At 43.2% G+C, this 12,177-nt stretch overlaps 1 protein-coding gene across 3 annotated transcripts in view; it reads left to right on the top strand.

Annotated features, from left to right (window-relative positions):
• The window catches only part of SEPTIN7 (septin 7), a 78,352-nt gene extending 75,333 nt beyond the window's left edge, over positions 1-3,019 (top strand). For all 3 annotated transcript variants that reach the window (XM_059465873.1, XM_059465890.1, XM_059465881.1), the window contains 2 exons: positions 1,351-1,490; positions 2,003-3,019. In XM_059465873.1, the coding sequence (XP_059321856.1) occupies positions 1,351-1,490; positions 2,003-2,042 (180 nt within the window). In that variant the 3' untranslated portion in view covers positions 2,043-3,019. The remainder of the gene's footprint in view (positions 1-1,350; positions 1,491-2,002) is intronic.
• The last annotated feature ends 9,158 nt before the right edge of the window (positions 3,020-12,177 follow it).

Below are 12,177 nucleotides of genomic sequence, written 5' to 3' on the forward strand. Positions count from 1 at the left end.
TATTTATGTAAATGTAGAAAAGTAGGCAACAGACAGTGCCATGTAAAAATGTGTAAAAGGAAATAGGTTTTCAAAGGCTGTGTAGAATGGGATTATGCAAGAGAATAAGGCAAGAGGGAGTTTTATATCACTTTCTCTGAAGTGTGGACTTCAGGTCAAGGGAGGGGATTCTACCCCTTTACTTCTCTGTGGTGAGATCCTGCCTGCAGTGCTGCATCCAGCCCTGGGGTCCCAGCACAGGAAGGACATGGGAATGTTGAGTCCAGAGGAGGCCACCAAGGCAATTAGAGGGATGGAGCAGCTCTTGCATGAGTGAAGGCTGAGAGACTTGGGATGGTTCAGCCTGGAAAAGAGGAGGCTTCATGGTGACCTCCCAGTACTGGAGGGACCCAACAAGAAAGATGGAGAAGGGACTATTTACAGGGGTATGGAGTGACAGGACAAGGGGAATGGCTCTAAACAGAAAGAAAGTAGGTTTAGGTCAGATATTAGGAGAAAGTTCTTTATTATGAGAGTGATGAGGCACTGGAACAGGTTGTCCAGAGAAGTTGTAGGAACCCCAGCCCTGGACATGTTCAAGGCCAGGCTGGATGGGATTTTGAGCATCCACATCCCTGCCCCTTGGCAGGAGGGATGGAATTAAATGATCTTTAAGGTCCCTTCCAACCCAAACCATTCTATGACTTAAATCAATTTTAAAAAGCAGTATACCACATGAAAGCAATCATGTCTCCTGACAAGTATTTCCATCCTTACATACAACACATTTGATTATCAGTCTGTCCCATCAACTTGCAGGAGAGAATTCCTGTTCTCTTTTGGAATGTAGACAATTCACTTTCTCAATAATGGTAATTCATTTAATTAGTGAATAAATTAATCCCCTTAATATTTTTTTCCAAATAGATCCACAATATAGTTAATGCTATAGGATTAAATCAATATTTTGGGGGTTTTTTTCCCCCACAGAAAAACAAAGATGTTGCTCTTTTATGCATTAGTGATACTCAAATGTTCTGAAACTTGCTGCTTAGTGTTTGCATCAAATACCAAAGTATTTTTAATTTCCTTTTATTTACCAAACATAGCTGCTTACAAATTCTGTTTGTAAACTGGGTAGCATTTGGGGCATTTTCTGTTACCTGTAAAATGAAGCTGTTGGATTAATAACCTTTTGGTTTCTGTTACTGGCTGTACCTATCACCTTAATGTTTTAGTCTGAGCTACTTTCTCTGAAGAAAAATAAAACACATAATTTTGTCGCATTAGTAAGTTTAGTTGTGATATTTGTTAGTTCCAAAAGTTGCTGTGTTTTCTGCACCTACTGACTCTGTTCATAATCTCCTACAGCTGCAGCGACGCCATGAGCAAATGAAAAAGAATTTGGAGGCACAACACAAAGAACTGGAGGAAAAGCGTCGTCAGTTTGAGGATGAGAAAGCAAACTGGGAGGCTCAACAACGTATTTTGGAACAACAGAACTCTTCCAGGTAAACTGGAGTCTTGTCCTGCAGTAAAAGTTCTGGAGCTTTCTGACACAGTAATGGTCCACCCATGGTTGTAGACCACTATGGAGGTCTCACTTAAAAGCCAAGAAAAAATTTGAACTGCTTTTAGTTACAAATGACCCTATTTCAGCAATAGTGGGAAAATTATTAGCTTCTAAAACAGATTTTAGCCTGCAAAAACACGGTATAAATGTATCTATGTAAATAAATAAATAAATGTTTATATTGATAGATTGCATCAGATTTCTGGGGAGATGAGGAATTAAAGTTCTGAGAATTAAAATGTTTAATTCCTTAAGTCCTTGGGAGGGGAAATCTGATGATAACTGCACTGCTTGATTCACACAAGTTCTGTGTACTCAGTAAGTTTCATCCATTGTGTTGTAACCACTAAAAGCCTTATTAAAATGCCTGTTGTAAAAGTTGTATATTTTTTTTTTAAAAACAGAACTTAAATGCATTATTTAACAAACTTTTTTTTAATGTCATTTTAGAACCTTGGAAAAGAATAAGAAGAAAGGGAAGATATTTTAAATGCATCATTTTGACCACCAGTTATGTATTAGTTGCCAATATGCCCGCCTGGACATCAGTGTTTGTTGGATCCATTTGACCAATTTTGCACCAGTCGTATCCATAGTAATGGATTTAACAGCATGACAAATTTTTGTTAATTTTGATGGAGAATGAGATGCCTTGAATTGTCTAGGGTGTTGTGTACTTGGAAAAATAACAGCTCTAAGTACCTTTTTTCATTCTTTTTTTTTAAACAGGTGTCATTTTAATGCAAAAGAAAACATTTTACTGTTGTACAATCATGTTCTGGTGGTTTAACGGTTTACAGGATATCAAAAAATGCAGGACTCTAGACGGTTTTTAGTGAGGATAAATTGCCATAATATGATGCAAACAATGCTTCTCTATTATTATAATAAAAATTCCATTCAGTGCAGCATATACAATAATGTAATTTAGTCTAACACAGTTGACCCTATTTTTGACACTTCCATTGTTATAAGGACACATGGAAAAACAAAAGTTGTAAGCTTACAGTGCACCTAAGCTTTTTATAACAACCCTTTTATGTTTTGGATTCTTTAAATATATGCTATTCTCATTTAGTAACTTCTTTAGCCAGAAGGATCTCATTACTGCTTCATTTTTTGTAATAACATTTAATTTAGATATTTTCCATATATTGGCCCTCCTAAATAGAATATAGCTTCTTTCATATGGTAGGAACCAGTGAGTAAAACTTTCCTTTAACTCCCTTTTTACATTTTATGGTAAGTAGCAGGAAAACGCATTTATAGGTCATTTCTAGGCAAAATTGTGGAGTTAACTACCAACCTGTTTCTACCTGTGTGCAGTCTTTCTTTATTTTACTAGAAATGGGAATATGGCCTCGAGAAAAACATCACCATTTTGCATTTAGCTGTATTCATATACTGCATTTCTGTATTTTTGTTTGTATTGTAAAAAGTTACATAATAAACAATGTTGTGATGTAACACGCTGCTTTGTCAGGAGTTGTTATGGAGTTGAACAGCTGAGTACTTCTCTGGAAATGTGTGAACTTTCTCTCTGATTACCTGTGCCTTTTATTTCATCTGAGGAATCAGTTTAAGATGTAGAAGATTCCATTTTCCATGGCCATGCTGTGAATTGGCTAAACAAGGATCTTTCTGTCGTGCCCAGGAGAGGGCACCAAGTGCCCGCACACCCTGTGCTGTGTCCTACCAGCTCCCCTTCTGGCCAGTCCTGCTTTTCCTGCTGTCCTTACTGCCTTCTGCAAGTTTTTAGGAGGATCTGGTGGATGGGTGGGAAACAACACATTTGTAAGTTGTTAAAAATTGATGGGGATTTCTTATGTCTATTTGACTATGGAATAATGAAGAATATCTCGTTTTTTTGCAATGTTCCCTGTATTATCCCTGTTATCACTCTGTTTCTGCTCATTTTTTAACATGAATTATGATTACAGAAATATTTATTCAGCTTGCTTCTCAAAGAAATTGCATTTTCAGTAGCCTGCATAAAGGCCTCCTTGTAACTAATTTCAGATATTCTGCCTGTCTCTTTTTCAGAGAAGACACTGAGTATCAGTAAGTGAACATTTCTTTCCCTTGCAGGTAAATAGAATTGCAAAATCTGGTCTGTGATGAGTCTCAGAGGATGTACACTGCCTGCATCTGCCCCTCAAGTTTCATTTTAATTCAGTAAATTGAATAATTTAATAACCAGGCAACAGTCACCATGTAGGACAGAATTCTGAACTGCTTTTTGGACTCACCAAAACTGAGGATGCACTCTATGTGGGTATATGCTGGTACTTTAGCATCCCCATTGCTCTGCAGTAGAGATGTCATTCATCAGGAAACTTGGTTTCACTGTGCTGGTCTTCATTCTCCTCACTGTTACACTCTGACCTCTCACACACACTCAGGGTGATCAGAAACTTGTGTAAGCTTGTTAGGTCTCCTGTATTAATCATAGAATCATGGAATAGTTTGGGTTGGAAGGCTTCTGTAAGTTTAGTTCCAGCTCCCACATCATGGATAGGGACACCTTCCACTATACCACTATGCTCAAAACCCCATCCAGCCTGGCCTTGAACACTGCCAGGGATGGAGCATCCACAGCTCCTCTAGGCAGTGTAATCTATTACATGGCATTTGATTTGTGTATGTGTTTGGATTTCTCTTCTGAAGTATTGTCCTTTTGGGGAAGACTTCTGTCACCTCAGCTTTTTTTTTAAATGCTTTGGCTTTTCATGGTGAGTTTGGGCTGCACTAGGGCTTTTGTATTAAAAAAGTAAAATTAAGAATGATGTGTGAACCTCTGCAATAGTAGCTGTGTAGCCAGTACAAAATCTGTAAGCTAAAGAAAAACTATGAGTCAGCCCAGGTTTGTATTTTTTTTCTTCTTCCACTGACAAATCATTTAAATGTGTTATTTCTGCAAAGCCAAAACTCATTTCACTTGCTAATATCTGGGTACTAAAATTTCCCTGAATTAGTGTCAGAACTCTGAGCATGTGCAGCAGAGGTTTTGTGGTGTTTTTGAGGATCAGCCAGAAACCTGTTGTATCCAGGTGCCACTGGATAGTACTGGACTTGTCTGCTGTTTCTTTTAAAGTGTGCAGGAAACACCACCAACTGCAGAGGCACAGGACAAGAGCTGTTAAGGAGCAGTTCTGAGCATCTGTTGGGTGTTTCTGTACCAGGACTTGCTCCAATAACATAGTCCCAGGTACTTGTGGGGCTGGAAATTTTGCTGCTTTCATGTGAGAATGAAGATCTCCATTCAGCTTAGTGTATGTTCTGTGAAAGAGGTAGTGAGGGAGAGAAACTAATCCTGTTCCTGCCAAATGTGGCACTGCAAACAGCCCTGTTGAATGTGCAATTGCACTTAAATATGGGGGATAGGTATATTCCATTTTAGATAGATATAGGTGTGAAAATGCATTTATATTTTTATATATGAAGAAGTGAGTAAAGACTGCAGACTTGGGATTTTCTTCTGGTATAAAATACATTCCCACATTGGGTAGCTTATCTGGTTGACTGCAATGAAGATTCAGCATCCTGATAGCCAGGATGCTGAAATTGCTGCTTCCAGCATAAAATAGAAAGTTTTGAGAGAGTGATGTAGTTCTTTTGGCTCTCACTGCAGTTTTCCCATTTGATAGGCAGTGAGCTGCTGATGCCCTGACTCCTTGAAAGGCCACATGTTGGACCTCTTTGGTTCAGGTGACACCAGAGTACTTTTGTGGTCAGGCTGCCAAAACCATTCCTCAATTGGGCACCTCAGGGAATGAGGCAAATCTACATTTCCCCTTCATAATTTCCACAGTAAGCTTAAGAGATTCTTAATTGTTAAAGGATTGCTTTTGTCTTCATTGATTCAAGAAACCCCTCAATGTGATTTAAATATAGATGGCTTAAAATAATGCTTTCAAATGTTTCAATACAGATAAATCAATGTAGGTGTCAAGAAGTGGGCTGGATCCCTGGTTCATGCTTTGACAATAAGCAGAAAGTGTAGCTGAAGTTGTGGAGCAAGCCAATACATGGAGGGTTCATTTTCCTGTCTGTACAGCATTGGCAGGCTGATTTGTCTGTGGGTGGTGAGGGCAGGCTGTGTTAGTGCCCAAGGAAAGGATGTACTTTTCCCTGCAGACTACCTGATGAGGTTGTTTTGCACACAGTTCTTGGGTTTCCAAGCCTCTCTCAATGCAGTTGATGTTTCTCCACTGCCAACATCTGTGTTTCCTGACATTAAGCTGTTCAAGGCTCAGCAAAGGCAGTCACTCTCTTCCCCACAACCCACACCTGCCTCATCCCACATTCTGGTGAGTATCCTGTTCTGCTGGGTGCCTGGTGGGTTTGGTGGCAAGCCATCAGGATAGCCTGCTTTTCACACCAGGTTCTGCTGTGTTACTCTTCCTGAAAATGGGCTGCTCCTGCCAGCACCCTCAGGAATGGAGCATTTCTGGGAGCTTTGCTCCATGCTGTGGGTTTGCCCAGCCTGACCTCCTGTTGCTACATGGTTACTTCTCCCAGGAACTACTCAGCTTGTTCCTCTTGGCAGCTTCCCTTGCTTCTAACTAGTCACAAGTGTTCCTTGTTAGAAGTGTATGTTATATCCTGGTAAAAATGGCACAGGTCACCTTCAGGGGGTGCCAATTGGATTCCTCCCCCACACCCACATCTAAATGCCTGCTGGTGCTGGAAAAAAGCACTGTTCCCATCCTATTGGCTTGATGGAGGTTATTGGCTGTTCTGGGCTCTGGGCAGCAGGAAGGAAGCCCAGTGAACAGAAGGCTGTCCCTTGCTGTGGTCCCTGGAATACATAGCTGTGAGCCTGGAGAGTTTGATCCTTTCACTGGGTATCCACAGCTGCCTGGGGTGTCTCTGCATGAGCAGGAGGGCATCTGGGACTACAGCAGCAGCACTGGGGGACCTGCAAGTGGCCTGGGGTGCCAGACAGTGCTGCTGTGGTGGCTGCAGCTGCAAATAATTCCTGCATGCTGCACCCTGTTCTCCTCCCTTGCACTATTAAAAGGGGATGACCACTGGAACAGATTTTTGAGCAGTATCATAAGGAACTGCTGACTGACAGGAAAACAAGTCCAAAATTTTTATCCATTCCCCTCCTGGTTGAAAAAGCAGCTCTGGTTCTGTAACATATCACTTCTGCACTGTCATCTGGGGAGGTTTCTGAGGCAGCCAAGATGTTTGCTTTGTGCAGACTGGGCAGTTTTTTAATGAAGGTGATCATATTTCAGCTTGCCCTGGGACAGCTCGACCACATAGGTTGAGATAAAACTTGTGCTTTTGCTTTACTAAGGGAATATAATTCTTCTGGCTTCTCAGATACCCCCTACCCCAGTCTGCCTTTCACAATGAAGGGAAATGGAAAAAGCAGTCATGTCACAGTGACCAGATTTTTGTAGTGCAGCAAGATTATAGAGAGGCAAGAGGAATCCTTTTTCTGCTCTCAAGACTTTCTCATTTGGAAACATTAAGAATTTCCTTCTCTCCTTGGGGAGCTGCTGAATTACTTCTCCCCAAACTTGACTCATCTGAGGTCCTGCATGTGTTGCAGCAGTCCCAAGCAAAATTCAGGCTGGGCAGAGGAGCAGCCCTAAGGAGAAGGATTTGGGGGTGCTGATGGGTGAGAAGCTGGGTGTGATCCAGCAATGTGCCTTTGCAACCCAGAAAACAAATGAGTCCTGGGCTGCATCCAAAGCAGCATGACCAGCAGGGAGAGGGAGAGGATTCTGGCCCTTAGCTCTGATGAGACCCCACCTGCAGTGTTGCATCCAGTTCTGGGATGCCAGCACAGGAAGGAAATGGACATGCTGGAGGAAGTCCAGAGGATGCCACAAAGATTATCAGAGGGATGGAGCACCTCTCCTGTCAAGACAGGCTGAGGGAATTTGGGATGCTCAGCCTGAAGAAGGTTCCAGGGACACCTTAAGGTCAACTTCCAGTACCCATAGGGGCCCTACAAGAGAGCTGGAGAGGGGTTTTTAACAAGGGCATGGAGTGATAGGAGAAGGGAGAATAATGTTTTTTAACTGACAGACAGTAGGTTTAGATTAGGAAGAAATTCTTTGCTGTGAGGGTGGTGAGGCACTGTCACAGGTTGCCCAGAAAAGTACTTCATCTCTGGAAGTGTTCAAGGCCAGGCTGGATGGGGCTCTGAGCAACCTGGCCTAGTGGAAGGTGGCCCTTCCTGTGGAAGGGGGGTGGGGCTAGATGGGCTTTAAGTTCCCTTCCAACCCAAACCATTCTATGGTTCCTGGTGAAGAGGAATGCTTACTTTATATGTGCCATGCCTGAGAGCTGTGTTGACAGCATTCAGGCCTTCACACGACTAGTAAAGGCCTCTGAGAACTTTGGAAGGTCACCTAAAATTGTTGTTTTCTTCAGTTTTCCCTCTGGAAACAAAGATTTGTGCCTCCCTGCAGAAGCAAAGTTTTCTTTACTTACAGGAGATGTAGGCAGGGCAGTGGGGTCTTGGCAAAGTAGATGAAGCTAATTTAGCCAGCTCCAGTCAATGAGTGTTGGGTCACCTGGCATGGCATGAGCTCCCTTCCCTTCCCTTTCTGCTGCTATGTTGGTGATTTTATACCCTGCGTGGAACTGGTTGAGCCCCTAGAAAATGAACCAGTTGCAGAGTAATTTCATCATGTCTGAAGACCTTACAGGAATTAAATTCAGATTAAATCGGTGGGATTCCCAAGGCTTTGCATTTCCATTCCTGTGCACCGGACCCTGGTGAGGTTCCTCCCCTGTCCCCACAGATGGTGTAGCACAGTCCCTGCTGTTCCTTCCTGGCCACAGCCACTGTCCCCAGTATCTAAACTGCATCTGCAGCTGAGGCTCCTTTCCAGATGGTTGTGATTAATAGATTTTTCCCCAGAGGCATTTTACCAGGAGGAATAGAAATTCAGTGCTGCTGTTTCATCAGCTCTGACTGCAGAGCAACCCAGGCTCATTTTATTTCACTTCTCATTGTCTGCCAAGCTACTGTCTCACAGAAACATCAGCATTTTTATTTAATCCTGCACAAAGAATATATGCTCTAATTCTCAACGTTAGAACCCAATTCTTTGAATTGCAAATAGCAGCAGTTTCACTCCTATTCCTAGTGTGTGTAGGCCATACACTTTTCAACAGTTCTTTGAAAATAATTTTAAAAGTCCCTTCTGTCTTTAATTTGCTTTTGGGTGCTCAAGATTTGCACCAGGGAAAAAGTGGCAGCTAAGTACACAGCTGGGCTCATCTGAAGGCTTTTCAGGTGATGTTTGCTTGCTGTGTTAGCCCACCTGATGTGCGAACCTGATTACAGTGAAGAGTGCAGAGAAAAGAGTGGTTTGTGGTCTGTTGTGTTTGTCAGCAGTACAGTGAGCACCTGAGTTATGAGCAGAAAAAAAATAACCCATTAGTCCCTGCACAAAAATTCAAATCCCAGGAATGACCCAAACCATAGGGAAGTGATGTCTCTCCCTATTTAAGCAGCAGGTGGCAACATCCTCTGCCTGATGAAATTCATCTTAGGTTTTTATGAAGGGTTTATTTTTCCTTCTTTTGGAACAAGAGAAACCTCAGGCTCTGCTTGCAGCCTCTGCCTTTCTTGAGAGCACCTTGCCAGTACCTCCAAAGGAAAGTCTGCAGAAGCACCGTAGGAAAGTGTCTTGACTTTTGTGCTCTAGTTCCTGTTTAGAAGAGGTGTTTCTTGCCCTGTGGGTTGAATGGTCTTCACTGAGCGTAACCTGCAGTCGATCAGTGATGTGTGCAAGAGCACAGAGGAATGCCTCCATGTGTACTGACAAATGCTTTCCCTACATGCTGACTTTAGTTGGTTTGGGAAAGATGCAGAAAAAAATATTTCCCTAAATACAAGGATGTGAGCAGGGATGTGTTTTAGTGGCTTCTCAAATCGGCAATTGAGAAAAACATCTCCGCTTTCCTCTTCTTAGCATTTCCTGCAGAGCAGCTTTGAGCCCCAGGACTTTCCTCATCCTGCCCTTGTTTCCTCAGCCTCCTGCTGCCTTCCCAGTGGTCATGCCCTGATTCTCCTGCCCCAGCCTCTTCTTCTGCTGCTCCTACAGTGACTGATGTGTCTGTGGAAAAAGACCCCACTGAGCTGCCTCCTCCCCACTGCTGCTCTTCTCCTCCACCTCCCCACTGTCCTCTCCTGCCATTACCTCATCTTTCTTCTCCACACTGTGCCTCCAAGAGCTCCTTGTACTGAGGGGTTTGCTGCTCCAGTGAGCAAGGGGATAATGAGGGAAAGCCACTTGGGAATGGATTGCTGTGCTGGACAAGCAGTGCTCAGCCCTCCTGTGCTCCAGCTCGCCACCTTCTTTTTCCCACTGCTGGGCACAGGGACAGCTCAGCTGTCCCAAGGCTGGCTCTGGCCTGCAGGGAGAGGTGTCCTGAAGCTGAGATGGGAGGTAGCAGAGCTGCAGTCCCATGTGTCTGGAATGCATCTGATTGCAAGCTGGGCACCCATTCTGGATGATGTTTTAAAGCATGACTCCATGTGCCTTGTTCATCCTACCTTTAATGAAGCATCAAGTCTCTTGTTTAAAGGGTGTTGCTGCTGCTGTTCTTTCTGCTCCCACTGCTAAATCTCAGTATGCTCCTGAAGCCTTGTGTGGGCCTTAGTGGGCCACAAACAAAACACTTGTAAATATGAATTCAAGCCCTAGCTTGAAATACCCTGGCCCCACTCTGATATCACAGTGGTAAGGCCTGAGCTATGGTGGCTTTATTGCAATCCTTGCAACCACCAACTCATAAATAGTCCACAGCCTAATTCAGGCGTCTTTGAACCTCAGCTTCTCAAAAAAACTTTTGTAGACCCACTGACCCAATTCACTGTTTCTGTGTGCTTCATCCACCACTGCTCAGTCTCAGTCTGATGGGATGGGGAAAGACATTTGGGGTTTATCTCCAAGCAGGGAAGGCTAAAGCTAATTTTCACATGAAAGCTGCTTGAAGAAGCCTAAAATTATGATATTCTGGGCATAGGAGGGCCCAGAGTCCAGACTAAGTGGTTTAATTGTATGATTTCTGATGAATCAAAGACAACTTCAGTAATTTCTTCTATGTGCTGTCTTCATCCTACATCTGTGTTCTTATGAAGCATATTTGGTCTATGTTCTCAAACTCTTCTTATTGACAGAGAATCGTGAGGGCCAGAGCTAAGGTTATATATTGTTTTAAACACAGAGGGACTAACAAATGAAGTGAGTCTATTATGGAGAAAGAAGCAGCCAAAAAATTATGTCAGATCACAAGATTGTGGTACAACAAAGATTATGTCTGTAACTGTGCAGACAGTAAAGGCAGCCCAGAAATTCCTGGAAATTGCAGAAGAGACACACATGACACTGATTTAAGAGATACTAAAATATTTCTGTCTGTAAAGACAGATGATCAACAATAAATGCCTGGAAGCTCAGGGGATTTCATTTGATCTGGGTGAGGAGGCCAGCTTATGAAGTCACAAAGTGACTGTAAGCAATGAGGATTGCTGGGGGCATTGGCAACAGACCTGCTTCCACTTTCTATTTCACCTTCTGCTCTTGTTGTGGTTGTATTTCTGGTGTGTGATTCATACTGCTCTTTTCCATTTGCTTTAAACTTTTCCTTTTTGAAACCTCCTCTAACCATTGTTCATATAAATTCCAGGTTTATATGTCTTCCTGTCGTTCTATTTACAGGGACAATCCCTAGCCACATGAAGCTAGAGAAACGCAGTTGCATGGAGAAAGCATGCCAAAAAAGTGGTCTTGTGTACTTAGAAATTTAATTTTTCACATTCATAAAAGGCAGGAGCAGGTGTTAACCTGCTCCTTCCTACTTGCAGCAAGGGGGAAGGACTAATTCCTGAGACCACAGCTGGGGCGGGACTGGCCAGAGAGCAGCGCTGTGGAAAGTCCTGGGAGTGGGACAGGAGCTGAGTGTGAGCTCCCAGCTTGGAGAGTGGCACCTCCCACCCCTGTGGTCAGAAACACGGCCTGTAGGTCAAGGGAAAGAGTTGTCTGCCTCCACTTGGCCCTTTGTTAGACCACATGTGGATGCCGCATTCCACATTTCACATTTTACTGATACCTGATGGATGCCAAGGAACTGCAGTGAGTTCAGAGAGGCCCCACAGTGGCTGTGCAGGTGCCCAGGGGGTTGGGAGGGCTCCATCCCTGGAGGTTTTACAGCCCAGCTGGATACAGCATCCCAAGCACTCTGCTCTGAGATTTGAGCAGGGGGTTGAAACACAATCATGATCCTTCTGCTTGTTTTACTCTGTGCCCCTTGGGTTGCTCCAATGGAAGTGGCAAAGACAAAACCCTGAACTAAACTGGCCTGAAATCCACAGCCACACAGAGCAGCCCAAGCTGGCAAGAGCATTGCAGAATGTCAGGAAGGGTCCACCTGGCAGTGTTGCTTGCTGCTGCTCTGCAGTCAAGAAAAAACCAAACACACACAAAAAAAAAAAAGACAAACAAACACCAAAAAAACCCCCCCAAAACCCCAAACCAAAACAAAAAAAAAAAAAAACCACAAAACCCCCCAAAAACAAACAAACAAAAAAACCCAACAACAAAAAAACCCAAAAAAACAAAAAAAAAACCCCCAAAAAAACCAAA

Source organism: Ammospiza nelsoni, chromosome 1, assembly GCF_027579445.1.
Source record: "Ammospiza nelsoni isolate bAmmNel1 chromosome 1, bAmmNel1.pri, whole genome shotgun sequence".
In the NCBI taxonomy this organism is placed as follows: Eukaryota; Metazoa; Chordata; class Aves; order Passeriformes; family Passerellidae; genus Ammospiza; species Ammospiza nelsoni.